The 25,737-nt window shown below is 47.5% G+C and overlaps 2 protein-coding genes across 3 annotated transcripts in view; one reads left to right on the top strand and one right to left on the bottom strand.

The window, feature by feature from the left end:
• LOC142572403 (sulfotransferase ssu-1-like) overlaps nucleotides 1–25,737 on the bottom strand; it is a 179,825-nt gene that overhangs the window by 88,971 nt on the left and 65,117 nt on the right. The window lies entirely within an intron of this gene.
• The window catches only part of LOC142572402 (endochitinase-like), a 42,737-nt gene that overhangs the window by 313 nt on the left and 16,687 nt on the right, over nucleotides 1–25,737 (top strand). Inside the window, exons 2-7 of the mRNA XM_075681494.1 lie at nucleotides 3,874–4,078; nucleotides 7,366–7,641; nucleotides 12,866–13,125; nucleotides 15,962–16,065; nucleotides 20,978–21,098; nucleotides 21,937–22,131. Of these exons, the coding sequence (XP_075537609.1) occupies nucleotides 3,880–4,078; nucleotides 7,366–7,641; nucleotides 12,866–13,125; nucleotides 15,962–16,065; nucleotides 20,978–21,098; nucleotides 21,937–22,131 (1,155 nt within the window). The 5' untranslated portion in view covers nucleotides 3,874–3,879. The remainder of the gene's footprint in view (nucleotides 1–3,873; nucleotides 4,079–7,365; nucleotides 7,642–12,865; nucleotides 13,126–15,961; nucleotides 16,066–20,977; nucleotides 21,099–21,936; nucleotides 22,132–25,737) is intronic.

Here is a 25,737-nt window from a genome sequence, read left to right on the forward strand (position 1 = left end):
CTTTTTTTTTAGTCGTCGCGAAGTTCGGGCTAAAGAACAGGGATAATTTGAGCATTTCCAGCTTGGAAAAGTAAGTTGAAAACGTAACGCGTTCTTTTAGCGACCTTTTCTTCTCTTCTGATTGTGTCATTGTGTAGCCGGTCTCGACAGTGGCCGCACGTTCACCTCCCACCAGGTCACTTGTTGAGGACAGTGACGGGCGGTAAGTGCCCGTAAGCCCAACAGGCTAGCCGAAACTTTTTTCCAATGCCGTCTCCTTCGATTAAAATATTCACGCTTCGGGTTGCTTGTAGCGATGTTCTGTACCTGACGCGCTACCGCCGACTGATGATAAATAACGTTACTGCGTTGTATCTTGCGTGTTTAAATTGACGACAAATCCGCGCCTTGTTCGTGGCGATCGTGAGGTCTGTACGGGTGCCAGAATGGTGATCGAAATATGACGTAAACCGGGAATTAAAATATATTTTACGACGACTTAGCGAGCACGTGCAGCCGACTGTTTTAGTAAAGCTGGCATTTGAGAACAACGTTGTATGCCATTGGGCGCAACGTGACAGTGGGAAAGTTGGGTTTATTTTTGCCTGTTACAAAGAAAAAAGAATAAAATAATATAAAAACTTCAATGGTGATCTAGCGTTAAATGAGAGAGATATGTTTTAGCATTATGTCACACGCATTTGAGGTCCCGGATTCACAATTAAAACCGCGTTCGCCACATTGCAAAGTGCTGTTCAAGTGCTCACTGGACTCACGTCCTGAATGTCTCTTGGAGGAACAAAGGGCAACCGACGGTAGGGCGGAGCAGACCACTGTCATTTTCACTATGTATATACTTTGCACTCTGACACTCCTAATGCTAACGCATTCAAACGAAATCTGCCTCCATTCCACCCTGTGAAAGTATATGTGCAGCGAAGCTGTTGCCGACGTTAGACGACGTTAGACAAGCACCACAAGCGACGTAGGTCACGCGCGCACACACAGGTGCAGAAGCGCAGCATGCATCCTCATCCTTCTAGATCCTCCACCAAACACAAGTGTCTTATTGAACTAATTGAATTTCTCAGAGTTTAAATTTCTGTTGCGCGGAAACTAAAAGAAAAAGGCCTTTTTCTGCGGCCGCTAGCTGGCGGTATACAGCTTTTGGGTGAGCACAGAACGAGCCCACGAAAAATTGCGACCAAGTAGAAGCTAACAGTTTCGCTGTAAAATGCCTGGAAATTAGTGTAAGGCGGAAAGACTGTGTGTTCACTGAGTCCGGAGCTGCCGCTTGTAAGTTGATTTCCTACGAAAAGTACTGTAGCATTTGGTAGTACCGCTTGCGCTTGATAGCGGCTCAATTTACATTAAGAGATATGAACGAAAATGGTAAACACTGAGTGACAGAACGTAAGAATAAAGACCGTAATGATGCCGATTTCTTTATTCACATTTACCGAAATGTGTAAATTTAGGGCCGACAAGCATAGCTTGCGAGTACAGGCTAAGTCGTTGAACTGTGGTGGCCCCCTACAACACACCGCTGAAGAAACAGATTATTGCCGCGACCCTAAAACTTCGCCAAAGCTCTCGAACTTCTAACTACGGTATTATTAAACCAAAGGTGAATATATCGAGGACCTCCGGATATTAGCACCAAGCTATTACTTTCATCTGCAAGGTCCTACGCCTATAGGAGTATTTTTTCTGCATTTACCTACCGCGTTCTCCGCCGAAGATCTCTTATACCACGCAGCACTGAACAATGGCTCTCGAACGTCAGCGACCATTCTCAATTCCTGTTATGCACGCTTCTCCCCGCCTATGTCACGACCACTTGCGTTTGTGGAAGGCAACCGAAGAACGAATAAAGAGTTGATTGCGTACACCGCTGGTTCAACGAGATGGTTTCGAAAGTATCGCTCATTGATATACACACATACAATCTCTAACGAATAAAAGCATATCTAAGAAATGTTATTGGAGTTTCACGACAAATGTTTAGGTTGAAAAAACATCATGCTTAGCTTGTTTAAAAACTTCGCTTCTACTGAGCGCATATAAGTAAGTTCTGCGGCCAAATCTTTATGAAATATTACGCTTTAACTTCAAATGCATTGCAATACTTCAGTAAAAATTCAGTAAACCCATTTCATGATCGCTGTCGACAGTAATGCATTTATCGCCGAATCAAAATAGCCACACAAAGCATTGCTACCGCGGAAACCAGTTATGTATGAGGTGTGCACTGCAACGCGACTTCTCTTTAGCGCTTTCCTAAGAATATTTAGCGCTTTCCTAAGAAAGAAGCCGTCGCGAAGCCCGCGCATGGCCTCCGAGATGCATGGCCTCCGAGATGCATGGCCTCCGAGATGCATGGCGCGCTGGTTCGTGTGAACGCTGAAAAATGCGTCATGTGACAGCCTGGACTCCTCTCTCGCGCTTCTTTCTAAACACGCCGCCGCATCTACTAGCTCTGGCGAGAATCTTCTGTGAAGACACTTGCATTTGTTACAAGTGTTGAGGCTACTGCATTTTGCGTGTCTCGCGTTTGCATCTGCCCGACGTTTGCTGATTTTGTTCCAACTAGAACTTTTCTATATAGACTTACACTGTTCGTCCTGCACATATCGTGTTCCACTTAGGAATAGCCTAGTGCATGTATATATATATATATATATATATATATATATATATATATATATATATATATATATATATATATATATATATATATATATGATGAACTAGAAGGAAGAAGTTTAACCGAGGAGGTTTTTTCACTTCCATTAACTTATAATCTCTTTATTTCATTTAGTAACTACAGGTAATTTCCCCTGTGTTGTTCGTGGTGTCGTTGTTGGTTGGCTTTTTATCATGTGAGAAATAAATACCACGCCCCTCGGTTAAACCTCTTTCTTCCAGTTCATTAAATATATATATATATATATATATATATATATATATATATATATATATATATATATATATATATATATATATATATATATATATATATATATATATATATATATAGCAAACGACGACAACTTCTGTGTTAAATTTCATACATGTATGAAAAGGATATCCTTGCATTATAGCGTTTTTCTTTGCAACTTCAGCCCTAGGCCTCGTTTTCACAAACAAACTCGAATGCCATAACGATAGTTTGTAAAAGCGTCAGCCCACGATCACGGCGAATACAGCAGCTACACGTGACAGCGAATGTTGTGAATTCAGCCCCTAGAAGGCTCTCGTTTGAAAGAGCCACTTGAGAGACATTTTAAATACGTTCGACCGCGCGATTTGCTGGCGGGTGTTCCAGCCAAATCTGGTGTACGAGCTGCTTTTTGTGGATACGAACCCCCGACTTGCGCACGCCACGTCCGGTGCTTCACTAGCGCAGCTATATACGGTTGAAATGTGATACCTAGTTCGCTTGGACGGTTCTGATACCGTTCAGTTACGCAGAAATATACTTTTTAAACGTTCTGTTTACTGTTTACCTGAGTTATAAAAGGCTATGCTGAGTAGGTGTTGGTCGGTCATTGTTCTTGTAAAGAGCCAACACTTGTGGAAACGTGCACGAATACTGAAAAAGGACAAGACAAACGTTTGCGCAGATAAAGAATGGACACTACAGTGTCTGTCTCTTTTGGTGTTCGTGCATGTGCCCACAAGTGCGCCACCTTGACGGCGCTCCTTGACATGTTCAGAAGCACGAGCGCTAGAATACATGCCGCACATGTGGAGGTGTTACTTGGCCGGGATGGCAACATTATATCGTATACTGCGCTAACGCCATACACCAAATCGCGATGTTACATTTGTTTTACGAAATGTTAATCGTATTTAGACTACAAACATGTTCATATAGCTCTCCAACTCCAGGGCATAATGGGGGCGCCATCATTGGTCGGCCTGCTGATTGTTACGGTCGTGGTCATCGCTCTCCAAGCTGCCGAAGTGGAGGGCGGTGGAAAGGGCGTTAAGTGCGGTAAAGGGGTCAAAGCTGGCGGTTGCAAGGGTGGCGGCAGCAAAAGAAAGTGGCGTGACCCGACGAGGCGCCGTCCAAAATGGGATACATCGGGCGGTGGTAAGTCGGGGGGAATATGTGCTGTTACCAATAGTCATAATAATAAGACCAAGTAGTTTAAGAGAACAAGTCCTCAGCAATGTGCGATTCAGCTCATTTCAGTGTATTTTGTGTAGTTTACTTGGAGCACGAATAGGGTGAGAGAACCGTTTTATGGGACGCGACGCTGTATCCCAAGCATTTTGTACTTGAAAGGGAAATTAGACTAGATAGATGGATAGATAGATAACTAGATAGATAGATAGATAGATAGATAGATAGATAGATAGATAGATAGATAGATAGATAGAGAGAGAGAGAGAGAGAGAGAGAGAGAGAGAGAGAGAGAGAGAGAGAGAGAGAGAGAGAGGGAAGGTTAACCAGAGATTATCTTCGGTTGACTACCTTGTACCGGGGGAGGCAAAAGGGATGCGATTGGTGAGAGAGAGAAAAAGAATAAAGAACCAGAAAAAAAAAACAGCACACACACACACACACACGTACACACAATACAGAAGGCGCACAATATCATACTTATTATAAGTTGGTAGAAAAATTGGCAAGCGCGTGATTCAAGCATGAACAATTAAAAAATACCAATGTAAGTTATGCATTTGTGCCAGCCATCAGTGGGCCAAAAGAAATGAAGCGACATTTGGAAGTCTTTCATAAAGTGACAAAAGCCTGACTTATCGTGCACTGCACGCTTGCTTTTAATCGTCGCGGCCAGTGTGCCCTTCTAGAAAAAAGGAGTTTCGGGCGCGATAATGGTTACTTTCCTAAGTTACAAACTCAATAGTATCATCTGCAGTGCCCGATGTCACATGTCTTGGCTGAGGGTGGTTACTGGCCTCGGGTGGATCAAGCAGAATCGCCAGGACATATGTGAGGTCAGAGATAACGCAGGAAGAGACGATTCCGTTGCACAGTGCATCAGGCTTACTGAGCCTTCATGTTCGCGTATACTAAACGCTTATTTGGAGTCGAACAACGGGACTTAATCCCAGCTGAAACACAGAAAAGCGGTCGCCCTTACCGTATAGAGAGAGAATGCTATCGATGCCATCGACGCAAGTTATGCATTAGCGAAATCAAGACACTCCCGCCTCGATGTAAGCTTCGAGTAATGTATACAGCACTAGAGTAGTATGTGGTACGCTATATATATGAAGTAATAGATGTAATACTTTACCACATCAAGTGATTAACCTGTCGAAGACAAGCCCCCTTCTCGAAACGTTGGATCCAGCTACATTTCTTGTTCTACAACTGTTATTCACCTCAAGACTCAATTTTCCTACAAAACTCTCTCTTATTTTGGATTTCTACCTAGTCAACCTTTATGCTGGGACCGATATTTACATTTATGGCTATAACAGCTGAACTAAGTTCTTAAGAGTAAGTTTTAAGGGTTCGTGAAATTTTTGCCAGCTTTGTGGGTAGCATAGGTCGAGATAAATGTTAAGAGATCTTTAGATTAGGGGGACGCAAGCGTTCGGGCTCGCTAGCGCTTAAGGCCCCAACGCCTGCGTCCCCATAATCTAAAACTCTCTATTAAAGGAGCCACCTAGTGGCAAACACGCCATCGGGCTTCATGTTGTAAGTATAACATGGTGCCTAGCTGTGCCAGTTAGTAGTTACTTGATCCTGCGAATTTTAATACGAGTGGTGTCATTTCTAGACCTCAACAAAAATAGCCGTACCGGAAGGCTATTAGCGCTAAATGAACATCTAACTGTGCACCTCTGCAGAGGTTACTGCGATAGAATGCACGGGAGATTCGGTGGTGAGGCTTAGCAGGTGCTAAAAGCTGCTTGTTCTGCTCTTAAGCCTTGTATCGCTGCCACGCTGCAGTCACTTTGACAACTTCAAGGGCTGGTTCTTTTCGATATTTTTATGCAACCTTGCACAAACACAGACAGACAGACAGACAGACAGACAGACAGACAGACAGACAATTAGGCATGACATGGCGGCATGTATCACCTTGCAATAAGGGAATTGTAACTTGGGGCGCTATAACGTAAAACTATTCCAAATTTTTCTATTCCAATTCTACAATCAGCCCACCGCAATTGGTCAAAAACTCTTTAGGACTAGCCCCACTTCACCTGTCTGTCACACGACGTCACGAAAACCGCGATAGCTCCCCGTCTGATATGACATGTACCCACTGATTGCGCATAATTTGACCGAACAAAACAAAAAATAGTTATTTCTGATTCGACGCCTTTTTGCCATTAGCCCTCGGCTATCGGTGAAAGGTTTTCGGGCTGCACCCACTTCACCTGTCTCTCACGCGACGTCACAAAACCGCAAAAGCTTACCGCGTCAGAGTGACGCGTACGCATTAAAGATGCATTAATATGCCGAACAAAACTGAATTTTCTTCTGAATAGCCGCAGGCTGCCCCGTTACGAAAGGAATAAAAGATGGCTGCCTCCTATCGTTCCGGCACTGGCTACTCGCCCCTGTCGGAAAGCATGGGTTTATTTGCGTGTAATAAAACTTTTTGCGTGGCCGTGTAACGTTTTCGAGAACATTCGGTACGTTTACGACCTCGTTCTGCCAACTCTTCTTTGCTGACGATCCGTTTTAGCGTCATTCTTAAGCTTCCGTTGCATGCCGCCGCGATTGTCGACGAGCCACCGCAAGCTAAGTAAGCGAAAGCAGACCAATCGCAGACGCCGGCACCACCCTCTTCTTCCGGTTATCGATATTCAGTGCAGTGGCTCGGCCCCATCGAATCTCTCTCCACTTGAGCATGCTCCTTGCCTCCTGTGAGCCAATTAGATAAGACAAGCCACTCAGTGCAGGCAATGCTATTCGTTTTTCAAGCAAACAAAAGTGACGTCCTATGAACGAGGGGAGCATTTGATTGGTTTGTTCAGACAACCCTGCGAGAGACCGCCCGATGCTTGCGTCGGCGCTTACGGAAATATGACGTCAGGAGATTGGAATAAAAACATACTGGAATAGTTTTACGTTATACGACCCCTGTATTACCATCTTGCGCCTAACGTATCTGTTTCTGACACCTCTTTATACACAGATTTTATAACCTTAATTTACTGAGCTCACCTAGCTTTTGCATATTTATGTACTGTAGCGGTTTCTTGCTAAATGAACAGAATGTTCCCTAAACCCCATCGCCAATTGCCTTGCGCATCCAGGACTGGAAAGCATTACACTGCGATAAAGAATAATCAAATTATTTTTCTCGGATTGCACAAAGCAGCGGCAAATACTATGCATTGCTAAACTCCTGGCAGCAGCATTGCAAGTGCTTCGCTTGTTCTCCGTGATAGCGGCAGGCGCCGGTGTCCCGTTGGACATGGGCGGGGCCAGGAACGACGGCGAGATTTCGGGCAAGGCCGATGAGCGCGCCGAGTCCAGACGCGACGAGAGAGCGCCCCTGGTCTGCTTCGTCCGCGGCGAGCAGTTCCACCGGTCGGGAATGAAGCCGTTCGACGTGAAATCCCTGCCGCTCGAAAAGTGCACTCACGTTGTCTACTCTTTCCTGGAGACGGACAACAAGACCGGGGAGCTCATGTTCCGTAAGAGAGACGGCAAAGACGAGAAGGGTGCGTTTGGTCCTTATTTTCCTCGTACCACGCCGCTCGGCTTCTCGCGATTAAACAGGTATTTACTTTGACGCAATATGCTTCGCCTGAATGCGGTCTTTCTAATTGAATGTACTCGTCTAGTTTAGCGATTAGACGAAAATTTTCTGATAATGCCTAGACAAGCACAGTCAGTGAAGATTAAAATTTGTTGAAGGAAGAGGGCCTCTATTCGAAAATTTCTTTTACGTGAGAGTGAAAGCATTATCTCATTTTCCGGTGTGTGGACGCCTCCCGCCGATGGTAGTGATCACCGTGATGGAAAGAAAGACTATCGTAGCGGCTATACTCAGTCGCGGATGGCACTTACAAAAGAAAAAGAAAGGAAAACCGTGATTTGTTGAGCTCGCTCACATGATCAATCAATCAATCAGTCAATCAATCAATCAATCAATCAATCAATCAATCAATCAATCAATCAATCAATCAATCAATCAATCAATCAATCAATCAATCAATCGTACTGTTGCAATATCACCGTGTAGGTGAAACAATGCTCTAGGAGGTTGTTCATTCAAGGGGGACATCTAAAGGCGCCGAACTGTTATTTTTATACGTCATGCGATATCACGTGGCTCCTAGTTACTACGAACCTGGCTAAAATGTAGTCAGCTTACGCGCGAGGGCACTGTTCAATATGAACTGCCCTTCAGAAAAACTCGACGTAATTTATTTAAATTCTGTGTCGTCCTTACGCTGTTTTAGGCGTCTATGAGATCGCCGAGAAGAAACAATTTCCGTGGGTTTTCCCGTCACTGGCATAAAGCGTGCATCACGCCGTCATGATGGCGCGAAATAATATCACGGGTGTCGTTTGAGTGCACGAGATACGTGAAAGTACAGGGACGTGAAGTTGATCGATTAATGGGGCTGTACTTCCCAGACCCGCGCTGCGGGCTATAAAGAATGCCGTAGTGGGAAACCCCGCAACACTTTGAACCAACCTTGGTTCTTTAACGTGCACCTAAATCAAAGTACGTGATCGGGTTCGCATTTCTCTGCCACCCGAGTGTGGTCGCCGCAGCAGAGCATCGAACCTGCAGCCTCATCATGTTCAGATGCTGAGCCACTGTGGCGTGTTAGATGTCAAAATCAGCAACTAACACGTATGGGCCTAAATGCAAAGCTAAATTATTGCTATAGAAAGAAAAGACGTTGCAAATTATCGAGGATATTGTGGTACTTAATTAATGATACTGCTTTAGGCATGTGTAATGAAGCAGACGCGCCTCATCTTTCCGATAACAGCTCGGAGATGAGGACGACGACCCATGCGGTGATCTGCAAGAGAACTCGGGCTGTTCGCTGCTGCTAGGCTGCTGTTTATTTGCTGCTTCTCACCTTTAATTAAGCATCATTACATTTGTGGGAGATTGCTGGAATCCCTCAAGTCACCCTGGAGCACCGCAATCTTACGTTGCCCACCAACGCCATGACTGAGGCGACCTACGCACCGACTGTACCCATGGCTACCCCTGCCACTTCCCTGCCCTTGCCCCTGCCCCTGCCCCTGTCAACAGCCCCCTATGGCTATTGGCAGGTTCCCATGACTGAGGCTGACCGCCCAAAGACTGCTTTCATCATTTCCGATGGCCTGTACGAGTTTAACGTAATACCTTCCGGGCTCTGCAATGCTCTTGCTACCTTCGAGCGTATGATTGATACGATCCTTTGCGGACACAAGTGGAAGACTGGTTTTATGCGAAGCATATTAACGTAGGTTTCGGGCCTTCGCGCGACGCCCGGCGGCGGCCACCATTGACCTTGAAGTGGGGTCACGTGACATGACGTCACGTGATGACGTCACACAGGCTGCAGATGGGGCCTCATATCACGCCGTCGGTCGCCTCCCGGCGGTGGCCACCATTGACCTTCAAGTGACCTTCAAGTAGGTCACGTGACGTCATGTCCCGGGCTCTGCAATGCTCTGGCTACCTTCGAGCGTATGATTGATACGATCCTTTGCGGACACAAGTGGAAGACTGGTTTTATGCGAAGCATATTAACGTAGGTTTCGGGCCTTCGCGCGACGCCCGGCGGCGGCCACCATTGACCTTGAAGTGGGGTCACGTGACATGACGTCACGTGATGACGTCACACAGGCTGCAGATGGGGCCTCATATCACGCCGTCGGTCGCCTCCCGGCGGTGGCCACCATTGACCTTCAAGTGATCTTCAAGTAGGTCACGTGACATGACGTCACGTGATGACGTCACACCGGCTGCAGATGGGGCCTCATATCGCGCCGTCGGTCGCCTCCCGGCGGTGGCCTCCACGCTTCGGTTCGCGCCGTCGCGCGCGACGCGGCGGCGGCGCCACCATAGCTGCATCACGTGATATGTGACGTCACGCCAGGGATGAAGCGGCGCGCGCCCGCCGTCGCGTCAGTCTCTGTGCCCGCAACCGCTCCAGCGTCTTTGCGCCGGGCATGTATGCGGTCAAGATGCCTCCAAACGCTAAGCATACGCTAAGGTTAAGCCCAGTGGATGCTTCGCATCCACTGGGCTTAACCTTGATAAGCCTCCAATATTTTGTTACATGGATGACATAGTTGTTTTCTCACAGGGTGTTCCGACACATCTGGCCGTCTGCATGACATCCTGACCTGTCTCACTTCAGCGGGCTTATAGATCAACTTCAAGAAGTGCCATTTGGCTGCCCGAAAATTAACTGTCTGGGGTCACGTTGTATCGAAAGACGGCATCCTTCCTGGTCCCGACAAGCTTCGCGCAGTCGCCGAATTTCCGAAGCTCACATCTATCAAGGTCCTGCGAAGTTTCATAGGCCTGTGCTCGTATTTTTGATGCTTCGTGCGGAACTTCGCCTTTATTATCGCACCCTTGATGAAGCTTGTTACCGCAAGCAAAGGCATTTCCGCGTGGTCATCAGCATGCGATGAAGCCTTTGACAAATTACACGAGTTGCTGACTTAACCGCCGATTCTTCGCCATTACGACCCAGCTGCGGCGACAGAGGTTCACACCGACGCCAGTGGTGTCGGCCTTGGTGCGGTCTTGGCACAACTGAAAGCCACGCATAAGAATACGTCATGGATTATGCCAGCCGTACCCTTAAAGAATATGAGATGAATTACACCGTTACAGAGGAGGAATGCTTAGCCATCATTTGGGCATTGGGCAACTTCCGTCCTTATCTCCACGGCCATCCTTTCAGCATCATCACTGACCGTCACGCACTTTGTTGGCTCTCCTCCTTGAAAATACCGTCGGGCCGCCTCGGTCGTTGGGCGCTTCGCCTGCAGGAATATGACATTCGTGTCGCACAGCACTCTGGTCGAAAGCGTTCCGACGCTGACGCGCTCTCCCGCTCGCCGATGACACCTGATGTGGCTTCTCTTTCCGTTCCTTTTTCGACCTCAGACCCGTCACTACTGACCGCTATTGACATGCCCTCCGAGCAACGCAAGGACCCATCACTTGCCCTGCTGCTCGACTACATTGCCGCTCCATTGGTCGTCCCTTCTACGCGGACGCTACGCCGGCAAGCAGCCCACTTTGCCATGCTAGACAACGCCCTCTACCGCCGCAACTATATGTCTGACGGTCGGAAATGGCTTCTGGCTATCTCTCGCCACATCCTCTCCGATATGTGCGCGTACTTCCTTGCTGACCCTCAAAGCGCCCACGCCAGCCTCCTGAAAACCTTCACAAGGCTGCGTCAACGATATTACACGCGTGGAATGCATCGGTTTGTGCAGCAGTACATTCGATCATGCACCGCCTGACAACAAAACAAAACTCCCCTACTGCCCCACTACAGCCGCTACCGTGCCCTGCTCCACCGTTCGACCACGTAGGCATCGACCTCTATGGCCCGCTACCATACAGCGGATGTGGCAACCGCTGGATTAGTGTTGGCGTCGATCACCTGACGCGCTACGCCCAGACTGCGGATCTTCCCGACGCGACCGCGCGCGACGTTGCGATGTTCATTCTTTGCAACTTCGTCCTTCGCCACGGTGCTCCTCGAGAACTACTCAGCTATAGGGGTCATGTCTTCTTGTCAGAAGCGATACAATCCCTCCTTCACGAGTGCCAGATCATTCACCGGAAGTCGACCGCGTATCACCCACAAACGAACGGTCCCGCGGAGTGGTTCAACCGAACACTGGGCGACATGTTGAGGATGTACGCCTCGTCCGACCACACCAATTGGGACACCGTACTCTCGTTAGTTACTTTCGCTTAAAACACCGCGACACAAGCGACTACCGGTTTTTCGCCTTTTTTTTCTCTTGTATGGGCGTGAGCCTTCGTGTCCTCGATATACTATCCTGCCCTACCGACCTGACGCTTCCGAGTGCACAACTATGTCAGAAGTCGCCCGATACGCTGAAGATTGCCGCCAGCTGGCTCGTTCGTAAACCAGCGAGGATCAGGGGCGTCAGAAGACAAGACGCGACAGTCACCAGGCCACGCCCACCTTCCGTGCTGGTTCCCTTGTTTGGCTATGGATACCGCCTCACAGCGTGTTTACGGGATTCCAAGGACTGGATTCCAAGGGAAGGGAAGCGCAGCAGAGGGCGGCAGAAAGTTAGGTGGACGAATTAGATTAAGAAGTTTGCAGGGACAACATGGCCACAATTAGTACATGACCGGCGTAGTTGAAGTATGGGAGAGGCCTTTGCCCTGCAGTGGGCGTATCCAGGCTGATGATGATGATGACCGCCTCACATGCCCGCCCTTTCTTCTAAACTACTTGCGCGGTACTACGGTCATTGACGCCTCCTCCCCTGTGAACTATATCGTTGAGCCCTTCACACCATCGCCGGAGCTTCGTTGTCGAGGTCGCGAGAAAGTGCATGTTAGCCGGCTGAAGCCTTATTTCGACCCCCTCGTCTTCTCTGCTCCCTGAGTCGCCAGGATGGCTTCGTTTCACACCCGAGGCCAATGTAATGAAGCAGACGTGCCTCGTGTTTCCGGTAGCAGCTCAGAGACGACGACGACGACCCGTGCTGTGATTTGCAAGAGAGCTCGGGAGCTGTTCGTTGCTGCTAGGCTGCTGTTTACCTGCTGCTTCCCAACTTTAATTAAACATCATTACACACGCATGGACTCGTTAAAAGAAGAAAAACCCAATCAGCGTTTTTCTTGCACGCTAGTAAAAATCTTGAAGACTAAGAAAAACATTGCAGCGTGTCCTATATTTCTTCTCTATATTGCAGATATCTTGAAAGAGCTGAGTAATCTAAAGCAACATCCAAAAGGGAAACACTTGAAGGTACTTTTCAGCTACGGCGCCGGCGCGCACACGCAAAGCCTGATGAAACAGATACACGGCGAAGGCAAGCTCCAGAGAATGGTCAATCACATCGCGTCGTGGCTGGAGAAGCTAGGCCTCGATGGAGTAAACTTCCACCTCGAGGGACCGGGTCCACCCGTCTGCAATAGAAAGGAGATTATCACCATACTGAAATTCATCAAGGTAAGGAACTCTATCTCGCTGCTTCGTGGATTATTTAGGTCAACTGCACAAGGAACAAAATTAACGAAGTAGGTGCTCCGAGTCTATGGAGTTAAAGAATATTTATCACGGCTCATTAAAATGTTTGTTATCACGCACGAGTGAAACGTGAATGGGAGGAAATAAAGGACCACACCGCCTGATGAAGTGAGATGTGTAATCGGGGCTCAGCTGGGTGCGCTTTGGCCCCGAGCTATATACGCATACGCCTCTGTGAATGGATCGTCTCGGTGCCATACACAGCGGCGAATGTGGAAAGGAAAATTCGCCTGATAGGATAGGTGTTCGTATTCGCGTTTCATGCTAGGTAGACAGTGCATCTGTGAGATTTGCATTGTTTCCTTATTGTGCAGCTCGTCAGTGGTGGGGAGTGCATGCGTGAACTCTTAACATGAGTTTTAACATAGCGGCGCGAATCAGGACGAATTTTTCTTCAGCTATGAGGCTTTTCTTTCGAGGAACCCGTATGGATTTCCTTTGTAGCAAGGGCTACGATTGGGTAGATGTCTCATTTTTGCTTTATTAATTACTTCTCTCCACCTTGCGGATTTCCGCAGAAATATTACGCCAAATCTTAACAGTATTGTTTGAACGTTCGTTTCGTATGCCATGCATCTAGGACTAAGTGGCGTCAACTCAAAGCTCAAAGACGTCAGAATCTAAATAAATAAATAAATAAATAAATAAATAAATATGGTGAAAGGAGCATGTAAGATACGAACTTACATATATTCTCTGCGCTGATAGAGTCGTGCAACAAAATCGACGGAAATGGAAGAAAGCACAATATGCTTCAGGTGGGCAACCTCGGCTAAACGCGAGCGATGCTCAACCAAGGCCAGTACACCAGCGGGGTAGATTGTCTTCGAGTGTGATTATATGGCCAGCACTACGAATAAGGGCACCGAATATTAGCGACAGCTGCTTATCGACGACTGCGGTGTCCGGTGGGAGTCTTAGAACTTGCAGAATTTTTAAACTGCAGGAACCGGTGGAGTGCACAGCAGCCGCACTCTGCTGCGGCAATGGCGCAGTTGACTAAACGGAATTTTAGCTCTTGGAAACATATCCACACGTATTTGTAGAAGCGAAGCTTGTATCATCGGGTGAATAAATACCGCCGTTTCTGGAAAAGACTTCGTCGTGCTCTAAGTTGAAATATTTCTTCTTTAGTTTCTTGTTTTCACGTGGTGTTGGCGAACAGCATTACCAGAAAGCTAAAGAGTTGCCGGTTTTGCCAACGGATTCAAAGCGGCCTATCCTGGCCCACCGGCCCGGAAAAGCAGGGTCAAGTGCGACAGAGGCCATTGTTTGTGGTACTGAGTATACCGCAAGCCGCAAGGCTATTCAGCGAAATGAAATATCAGTGCGGTGGAGTATCAGTGAAGAACCTTAATAGAGTCGAAGTCGAGGGATTAGGAAATGCCCTATATATTCAAGTTTGTGCGACTTGCACTAGTCGCCTGCCGATCCCAGAGAACACCGCATGAATAACAAGAGAGAGAGAGAAAGGTAAAGAAAAGACAGGGAGGTTAACCAGAGATTATCTACGGTTCGCTACCCTATACTGGGGGAGGGACAAGGGGAGGCGATAGGTGAGAGAGAAGGATAAAATATAAAATAAATAAATAAAGAAGCCTTCAAACACGCAAGTACACACGAATTGTATGTGTGGGCGCTGTCACGTAGCGCGCAAAGGCGTTCCTAGTGTTGCGCACTGTAACCGTACAATCCTACGTCACACAGTGCACAGTCACAATTTGTCGGACAGTCCCGTTTCCTTTAGGTACCGCAGCAGCGCCTTCATATCGGATCGCGCTCATGTTCGCGTGGGTCAGTTTTCAAGTACCTTGTTTTCTGTCGTTGGGCGCTTGTCCAGTTTGTCTAGGGTGGCTGAGGACTGCTCTTTGCCGGTTGAAACGAGAGCACTGACAAAGAAGGTGCGCGATTGTTTCATTGCACCCGCAGAAGGCATGAATAACAAATTGCGTGTTGGAACAAGGTCCTCATGTTGGCGACTTGGTTAAGGGCTTGAAAGGAAAGACACACTTCACATAACACACAGCTTATGAGCATTGTAGACGAGAATTTATGAGCAAGGCAGACCTCGTACTTACTTGAAGTTCGACCTTTCAGATATGAGAGGCCATTGAGCGTAGTCCGTGAAAGATCAGGCTAATGAAACTTGCTCAGCAGCACCGAACGATGACAGTTTAAAGGTGGACATTGTAAAAACAAGCGCTGAAACATTTCACTGTAGTATATCGGCGCAGGTGCCTGCCAGTGCATGGGACGTGCTTACATTTACTCACCCGATGATGACTGTCAGCAGATGCGACATTGCGCGGCGGGTGAAAGCAAGGCCAGAGCTTGGCGCACAGGGGAGGATCCCTTGAGTAAACGTCCATCTGAACATGAGCGTTGTAGATAGCGGTGCTTATGAGCAGCCACGGTGGTCAAATTCGCACAACTTATCGTCAGTGAAGCCAAGATGTTTCACTGAAGTTGCAGGCGCGTGAGCGGCGTTATTTTCAGTTTCACGAATAAAACGGCAGAAATAAAACAAGAAGAATGGCGATAAATAAACGGAAACGCGTGGTACAATTGCAGTATATAGTTTTGGGTTTCATATTCACGAAAAAGTTTTTTTAAAGCGGGGACACTCAGACAAGGAAACGGTCATTAAACATGCGCCGTGCACGTGAGGCCTTATAGTGTACGCCACAAGTGCTCCCTTCGACGCTGTTATTGCGCCTTCCTTAGTTGCGTATATTTGTGTCCCTCTTTTCTCGCACAGACATTACGGCGCAAGATCGAGAACAGAAAACTCATCGCGGCTCAGCTCCCCGCCTGCCGCCGGGACCGCGAATGCTTCTTATTTATGAGCGAGCATATGTCCAGGTAAATATTAAGCTTTGCATCGTTTTACTTTCATAAATATTTCATTCTCATTACCTCCTGCACTTGTGTTGTTGATGCTGTTGCTCCACCGGCACCAGAAAGCGTAAGCGTATAAGGATCTTAATTGTCGCCACGAAGGAATGCTGTAGATATAGTAGAGGCGGTTTTAAGCATAAAATTATTTTAGCTCCCGTTGTCGGAGACCTTCTAGTCACGTTGAGCCAAAAAGCAAAGCCTTTATCCGGGCACTCAAGCTAGAACGTCCGGGAGAGTTGCGACAACAAAACGTGATTTTCTAACCCTCTGCACGGGAACGCATTGCATACGCTAGTTACTCCCAAACAAGTTACAAGAAATATTGCTTCCGAGTTTTTGCTAACGTTTGTTCACAATATCCCTCAAGTTGTAACTTCTAGTACGTTGACGTTTTATTTGTCATTTCCAATAGCGGACGTTCAAAAGGTAGACACAGGACACCATATATGCACTTCAATTCTGGGAAACGGAATTCGCTGCGCATCTACTGCGCTCGCCGAGCTGCTGCGTCGCGTGGCGCCGGAAGCGTCTGATGCGCTGCTTTGCTTTCATGGAGGAAGGATAAAGTTAGGAGACAGCATTACGTCATGCAGCCAGCCTAAGGTCCCTAGATAAAACTTGTTTTATCTAAGAACCTTGAGCCAGCCTTGGCAAGCGAACTCTCTTTGAAGCCAGCCCTGGGCTCAGTGGCGGCCCAAGGCTCTTGCGTCGAGATCACGGAGAAAAAAATCGAGATTTGCTGAGACGTTTGATCTCGCCTCCTTCGGGCGCTTTTCTTCTAGATGAGCAGTGCGCTCGGTCTCCGTGGCGTCTTTCGCTGCCTGTCGTGCCTTCTTCAGCCGGTTTCCTTCTTCTAGCTGGGCAGCGTCCATATGGACCAGTGCAAAGTATGGCGGCGTGTGGTGGGGTGTGCCGTTGCCAACATGCACTACACTCCATTTTAAGGTTGTGGCTAGTATCATCGCCAACCAATCTGCTTTGGCGGTTGCCATTTCATGTTTTCATCTGCTCTCAATTGCGGCAGAGCCAGAAGTTTTTTAACTGCAGCGACGAACGGTTGTTACCAAGATACGCCTGTGAGCGCGCGTTCCCTCCTGGCCCCTCCTGGCTAGATGCCTTGACCGACATCGCTCGGCATTGAGCTATTGAATGTGCTTCAAAACGCGCAAGTTGGATGTTGCTACTATCCATCGGTCAAGCTGGCGCGTGACAAAGCCGGCCAGCACTACGTAGTACGGACAGGCTGGAGCACGTCAACGAGAGAACGCACTCCAACCCTGTCGCGCACCAAGCAAACGTTGCGCGTGCACACTGCAGTTGCACGTAGCTGCGTTATGCTACGCGCCGTAGATACCGCGACTGTCACGAGGTGCCGTGACGAGCCCGCTTCACTCGCACTTGTGTGGACACGCGCCGAGCGGCGCTGCCACTCTGGTATGCCCGCCGCATACGCTCACCGTTGAGGTCAACTGCGGGAGTCTGGAATTCGCATTCCTGGCGCGCTCAAACCGCACTATTTTTGCTCACGCGTTCAGCATTTGCTCTGTAGGCTCAATTAGGGCTACTTTGCAGCCAAACAAAAAGCTACGCAACAAGGCTGATGGGAAAACAAGCCCACGTGTAGTATAAGCTTTCATTGAGTTGTTTTTCTGTTTGGCGTGCGTGATTTCTCTCATGCACGAGTGACGTCTGCAGTGTAAGGCAGGAACGTTTACGCTATGCGAGACGCACGCTTTTCGATCACAGTTACTGCAAACTAGCCAGTTGCAAAGAAGGACCAGCCTTACGTTGACCGTGCCTGTCTAAATGCATGAGTGGTGTATTATAGAGCTCATCCCGGTCGGCAACTGCTAAATGAAATGTTATACCTTCTTGCCTTTATTGTCCTGAAATTAAATCTGGTCACTTGTCTCAAATGTAATAATTTACGCCTTGATTTTAAAAGACACGGAATATCGCATTCTGATAATTTCAAAACTTTGTTTTTACAATCTCTTAACTGACTGCCAAAAGCAGATGTAAGGGATTCATAAGACTTGGCTTTAAGTGCGTGTAACGGGCAAGAAAATTGCCATTACAGCATCTACAAAATCATTTCACCACTAAAATTTCTCATCAGCCCCTGTACATACCTATATACGGTTAAGGAAACAGTTTTGTTCGGCATTAAACGCTCAAACGCCACTTTGAAGATTTTGAACATACTTGCTTTTTTGCAATGTTGCGTAGTTGCGAATTTAGTGTCTCAATGTTTTCAATACTCAATATTCTCCACCCCCCCCCCCCCTAAAAAAAAACTTTAAAAGAATTGAACAGGACAGTCTTAATTCGTCACAGGCGGGCGGCATCCTCATTTCAGGAAGCCATGGGTCCTCGCCGATATTCGTTAACTTCTGAAAATGTTCTAGCGCCCGTCAGAAAATTCTAAGATTGCCAAGATCTAGATTTATTTTTCGTGCAATCTTTATTTTAACATTAGGCATAACTGCTATGAAAAATTTTCTTATTAAAATGAACTATGTTTGATTCAAGCATGTTTAAGAAGCAAATGGTTTTAGCCCTCCAACGTATTTAATACCGTAATGGAGACTTTAGCCCCAACTAAAGCTTCCTCATGATAATCCGGCGCTTCCTGCGGTCTCCTTAAAACTTCCGCCAGCTACAATGTATTGTGCTTACCTCTATTACGGTCTCATGCAGCTGAAACACGGTATGACAAGAGAGCAATACTTTCGTTTATCACGCAGAAAGAGTGTGATGCAACAAATAAATGCGCATTGTCATTGAAGTACTAAGCACCAGAAAGTGTAGGTGAGACATAACATGCCCAGTGTTGCAAACGATATTTCAAATTTCCATGACACAATAAAATTTTCGTTTGACCAAATGATTCTCGGTTTTAATTTGCTGTTTTGAATCCAAATTAATCCACATCAGGGGCCCTATAACGTAAAACTATTTAAGTCTATTTTTATTCCAATCTCGTGACGTCAAAGTTACGTAACGACCGACTCAAGCATCAGGCGGTAACCCGCAGCGTTGTTTCAAAAACCCAATCAAACGCGCTCCTCGTTTATAGGAGGTCACCTTCTTATTTCTTTCAAAGCGAATAGCATTGCCTACATTGAGCAGATTTTCTTATAGAATAGGCTGAAAAGACGCGAGGAGCACGCTCAAGTGGAGAAGGGTTAGATAACCGGATGAAGAGGGCGGTGCCGGCGTCAGCGATTGATCCGCTTCCCCTTGCTTAGTTTGCGGTGGCTGGTCGACAATCGCGGCGGCGTGCAACGGAACGTTAAAAATGCCGCCAGAACGGATCCTCAGCAAAGAAGAGTTGGCAACGTGGTTTCGCAGACGTATCGAAAGGGCGTGATAAGGTTATAATGCCAAGGAACAATGTTTCTTACACGCAAATAAATCCATGCTCCCCTGCAACTCCTAGTCGCTAGTGCCAGAGCAAGCGGCGGATAGCCATCTTTGATTCCGTTGGGAATGGGGCAGTCTCCGGCTATTCAGCAAGAAATTCCCTTTGTTTCGGCTTATTAATACGTCTTTAACGCGTACACGTCACTTTGACGCGGTGAGCTTTCGCGGTCTTGTGACGTCGCGCGACAGACAGGCGAAGTGGGCGCAGCGCGAAAACGTTTGATCAAAGGCAGAGTATTGCGTCGAAAAAGGCGTCGTATCGGAAATGTTTATTTTTCTTTCGTTCGGTTTAATAATACATAATCGGTATGCACACATCGTATCAGATGGGGCGTTTTAGAGGTTTTCGTGACGTCCCGTGAGAGACAGGCGCGGTAGGGGGGGCCCGAAAAATTTTTGACCGATCATGGAGGGCAGATTGCGGAATTGGAATGGAAAAGTTTGGAATAGCTTTATGTTATAGCGCCAGAGTGTAGGTGTTCATGGCGAAAGCGATCGCTAAATTCAGAAGAATTCAACTAAGGTTGTACTTCAGCTCCAGCTAAAATTTCCTCATGGCATTCCTTGTCCCTATGCATTTGCGGTGCTTCGGGTCTCGCGGAAAGCGGAGCACTCCGAGTCCTTTTTGTACAACGGCCGGTCATTTTCTTTTGCTTGAACTCACAAGTCCAACCAAATTGTTGCTATTCGACGTGTTCGCGCTGTCCTGGCCACGAATTCCGCGTCGCAATCCGACCACGAAGCAACCGCCGCCACTGCCTGCCGCCGCACTCGTGCATCACAATGGGCGCCGGGCGTCGCGGGGCCGTTCGAACGCTGTCACTACCCTGAACGGTGGCGTTGTTGCCGGAGTGCCGTGCCGGAGTGTTGTGGTTCGTTTGGCGCGTCGCAGGCGCCAAAATTCAAAACCGAATTTGGGCCGCGCGCCAGTGACGTTCAGTAAGGGGGACGTTGTGGACGCACCCCGCTACGCCGCAGCCTTCGCAGCGCAAGGCATTGAAGAAGGAGTGGCAGCACCGCGAGGGGGATAAAAGAGGATCTTTGATCGCCAATAACTGCGCTTCTGCTGATAGCGTTGAAGTAGTTTGAGCAGCGAATTATTTCTGAAATAGTCTAGTTTCTGGTCAAATGCTTTTATAGACTTCGATAAGAAGTGCTTCAGGGTCACTTCCCTTGAAGGTTCGGGGAACGTCTCGACAATGGAAGTGCGAATATTGGGCGGAACATCTCATGAGGTACATACACGTGATATAACTGAGGAAATACGTCGCTGTGACAAATCGTAACCTCTGGCGCAGCACAGTAACGAATAGTGGAGCTGAAACAGAATTAAATGACAAACGATAAAAGTTTTAATTGCTTCGGGAACTTTCGAGATTTATGCTAGGCTCAGTATTCTGTTCCTTACAGCATCTAGAAAGCATCTATAAAGCATGTTACCTTCCTGCAGGCACCTCGACTACCTGTTCCTTATGACGTTCGACTACAGGCTGGATGATCTGTCCACGACGAAGATAACCAGCGGATTATATTTCTACACGGATAACAATGGTCCTACCACAGTTGAATCCGTAAGTGGTAGAATGAGTGGCGTCTCTCATTTTGTACTCAGCCAGAACTGAGAGCAAAACTCGGGAGTGCCCACAACACCTTGAAGTTCTATGTATCTGCATAAATAAATGATGAATCTTTGAATAAATTTCGCATTTTACATACATATATTCCCAGCATTCCATTTTTATGAAATTATCGCTTTATGCTATTAATATTTTCTTGTCTCCCTCCCATTCGCATCCGAAATTCGGCATTGAATGAAAATTCGCACGTGGACCCTCCCCCCCCCCCCCCCCCCTTTGTCTTCAGGTGCACATTCACAAAAGTTCTTGTTCGGGGGCGTGCTTTCTGCCACTGGCCGGCCGCATGTCAAGCATCAGGATTGGCGCGAGTTTTCTCTTACGAGCAATCCTGGCGGAAGCGCTGTTTACGAATTCGGACCCGTGCTATCAGTACCCTGAAACGACCAAGCGAACACCAGGAGCGTCAAGACGAGGCGGCTGTCGCTTGCATTCTCAGTTGCGAGCGAATTTGCTGCGACACCGCCAGTCACGGCGTTCGAAGTACGGATCACTTTATCCGGTGGTCGCTTATGGACGCTAGTTTCTTAGTCGTCACGAGGAATACTAATCAATAAATGGGGTAAATAACATCCAATTGTACTCAATTTTGTTGCTTAGAAGTTGGTTGTAAAACCAACCCCATGACTGTAGGAAAACCAGCGGCATGCAAACATTTCCAAAAACGCTGTTGCCATTTGGCTTGTCTCCATTCTTTTAGTTGTAGTTATTAGCCCAACTAGGATCTGACTAAGCGTACCTATCATATCAACGGTCGTTTCTGTTGTAAATTTAGGAAACCTGCCTTGGAAAATGGATCGATTCCGGCGTGCGCAAGTACAAGATCATACCGGGCCTCGCCGTACACGGCCGCAGCTTCACGCTAGACAACCCTGCCTACAATGGCGTCAGTGCCAAGTTGAAGAAGAACCACCCGCTCGGAAACGCCGCAAGCTTCACTAAGACGGACGGCTACATGAACTACGTCGAGGTGAGAGCGACTTCTGCCTCTGTGGCAATTAAAAACATTCTATACCCGGCTTTTAATACTCCTCCACTAGAATCTTGTGTAGTGCTCGGAGGAAACTGCAGCGAAGTGAACAATTGAGTCGTGGATTTGTCGCTCCGAGCAACATTGGGGATATTAGAGACGCCGTTGTGGAACGCTCCCGACTAAGTTTGGTAATTCGGGGTTCTTTAACGTGCACGTAAATCACAGTACACTTACGTTCTTGCATTTCCGACCCCCCGAAAGTGTGGCCGCCGCAGCCGGGATTCGAACCCGCGACCTCGTGTTCAGCAACGGAGGGCCACTGAGCATCTCCGGGGTACATTGTAGTAATTTTTGTAGGGGCTCATTACATTCGCGAAATTCATAATTTTCTACAAAGATTCCTAGTGGGAACAGTGGCGTCGTGATCGTTCTGCTAACGTGGAAATGATTAGCTATAGTTATCGTTCCTGCTATCCTCGCCTGTGGACAAAAACACATTAGGAAGAATATTCCTGCTGCTTAATACATTAGTTACAAAAATGTTGGGGCAGTAGACTAAACTAACCAAAGGAAATGAAGCTAAAGCGTGTATCACTAATTTATTAAAGCACATGCCTAAACAAAGTACACTCCGCGATCGGAAACGCCAGCAAAATATTTAAGACATATAAAAAGAAAGCAATGGTCTACTCGCCGGGAATAAAGAAGTCGTCGCGAGTGCAGCGTTTCGAACAAACGACCATAGCGTCTGTCGCCTTTTTCCCAAAGCGCAAGCTTCTTATCCATGTCGTTCTCCATTGCGCGTAGTCTGCAACATTTGGGAAACGATGAAATGATAAATTTCTGTCTTTCCACCGCGATAACACGCCCATAATGGCATACCATAAAATTATTTCGACATCCGTCTTTTTCTTTCTTTTTCTGTTTTGTGCATGGCAGCATCACCACGATCTGAGAACTACGAGGCAACGTTGCAGGCGCATGCAGTAATATGAGAACCTGCGGCTCATCCTAGTTCGGCTGGTTCTCAGGACGGCCGCTAGAAGGCGAGAATTTAGTTGGAATCGCTAACAGGACTTCCTAAAGGTGTGAGAAGTCCCTTCCTACAGCTTCGCTGTCCTTGATGCATGAGTCATTCAGAATGGCATACATCTGCGAATTTTAAAGCGTTTGGCCTTCTTTGAGAACTAACCGGTGATTTCCTGCGAGTGTCTAACCGTTTTTCGTGGGCTGATCCCCGAAGATAGTGTAGTCTAACACAGTAATCGCACTGTAATGCAGTACCACCGCGGCACGATTGAAGTCATAATGTATTACTCCAACGCGCAATCGTCACGTCAGAGTGCTCAACAGGTTTTACTGCTCCCGGTCTGTAAGCAGAGCTACGGCAGCGCAGCCAAATGATTGCGCATTGTTTGTTTTCGGCCAATGCGCTGCCTCTCAGAGGTCACTTGCTGGACCGATACTGCGAGGGAGAAAGCGAGGCGAGTGCCTTTACGGAGAGTTCGCTTGCCGAGGCTGCATGCAGGAAGGAAAAGTAAAGGAGGGAGCATTGCCTTATGCAGCCAGCCTTGACAAGCGAATGCTCCGTGAAGGCGCAGTGGTGGCCCAACCCGTAACCTCTTGCGTCGAGATCACGGAGCAAGAATCGAGATTTGCTGAGACGTTTGGTTCCCAGTAGCCATGCCAGTAGTTTTTGTTCGGTGCGCGTTTGATCGGCAGCCATGCTGTGGCTCTGCTTGCAGAGCGAGAACACTAGAACCAACCGCGTACTTTGACGTGCGATCGCGTGTTGGGCCACCACTGTTCCACCAGGTTTGACTTCAATCGCGCTGCGGTATGCGCCCTCCTCTTTTTTGCTTCCTCCATGCTAGGCTGGCTGCGTGACTTAATGCTCTCCTCTGTTAAACGCAGACGCTGTCGTATAATACGCTGCTCTAGATTCCGAACTGATCCTTGCAGAAGTGGCGCTACATGTATCGGTTGGCTCCCGCGTAAAGGAAAGTCATGGTGGTAAAGGTAGCGCCATTCATGAGACGCAGTGCAGCGCAGTGCCCCACATAACCACCTTCAACAGAATGCTAAGCTCATCAACCGGTGTCGGTTTCTCAAAAATATTATTAATTTATTTTTACCGTTGAAGTGGTTTTTCTAGGGGTCTTAGGTTTTCATCGCCCGACATGCCTCAGCATATTTTTTTTCTTTGTTGCTAGAGCTCGGCATCACATACGTACATACAGATATACAGGTTTAGATGTCAAAGCTCAGTGGATAGTCGTCACGCGGTTTTCAAACGGCCTTGCATTTATAGAATATCCTGAGGGTTTCCAGGGATTTCACACTCAGTAATCATTCAGGAACACACTGAGGATCTTCGCCGGCCCATAAAGAGGTGAAGGAGCTTTTGTGCTTCTTGAGGACGACGGGCTTGTGTGAACGTCTGGGACTGTTAATGCAATTTCTATTAGACCACACGCGTCAACGAACTCACCGTTAATTTCGCTCTTTCCTTCCCTCCTCTCTGTCCCTGTCATCTTTGTTTCACTCGTTCCGATTCCCCCGGTGTAGGGTAGCCAACCGGACGTTATTCTGGTTAACCTCCCTGCCTTCTGTTTAAGATTTAACATTTAACAATTTCGCCTTTTCTTTTTACGGAATAGACGTACTCATAAGAAAGTGGCGCTGACAGATTCATGTATTCTCTGTCATCTCCCTAAAATAACCAAGGATATTTCACCTCATGCTCCCCATGCTTACAACCAGTTCACTTATCGTTCAGCTGAACTTCAAATGACACACTGTATACGTGAAAAAAGACATTATGTAGCGTAAAAACGGGAACCTATTCCCCAGCTCCCGAATGATAAGACGTACGAACCTCACGCCCCCAACCATTGCTTTTCCGAACAAGTCAGCGCTGCCCCACCTTTCCCAATGAGACGCCCGCTTAAAACCCCGCTAAGACTGTGTGCGTACTTTGTACATTCATCCGCGAACAGTTTAGCAATTGCATAATGTACCACAGTCGACACGGCTAAACACAGGACAGCGGACGTTATCGCATTGCTGTGTATATGTATAGCCATCGACCTGTACTAACCCTGCAGATGCATACTGGCCGAATCTTCCGATTCGTCCGGGAGACTCCCGAATTTCGACGAATTCTCCTGATTGCACGGACGCGGCGATGAATTTGTGGAGCTTTGTGGAGTCTGAAGGCTTACATTCTGTGGATTGCGGTGGCGCTGCGTCGCATTTCTCCTGCTGCTAAATATCTTCTTTTCTTCTGGTGCAGGTTCGCGAAATCTACTCTGCTTCCATGAGCGTGGCCACGCTCGAACGCTAGCATAAGTGCTACGTTCCAGCGCAGCCATTCCAAGTGTTACACATGTTTCAGAATTCAAACTCGTATTTTTGAACATTTTCACTGTTCCTTTGGCCTGTCGGCGGCCAAACCTATTCGGGTTCGGAAATCTAATAGCACTAATAGTTATAATTATAAATGTGTTGCTTGTTTTGCTCCACTAACATGTGGACACGGCCGGACCACACTCCGCGCGCGTTGACATTTTACGGTCTTTGCCAAGGCAGTGTTTTCCCTAC

Source organism: Dermacentor variabilis, chromosome 2 (genome assembly GCF_050947875.1).
Source record: "Dermacentor variabilis isolate Ectoservices chromosome 2, ASM5094787v1, whole genome shotgun sequence".
In the NCBI taxonomy this organism is placed as follows: domain Eukaryota; kingdom Metazoa; phylum Arthropoda; class Arachnida; order Ixodida; family Ixodidae; genus Dermacentor; species Dermacentor variabilis.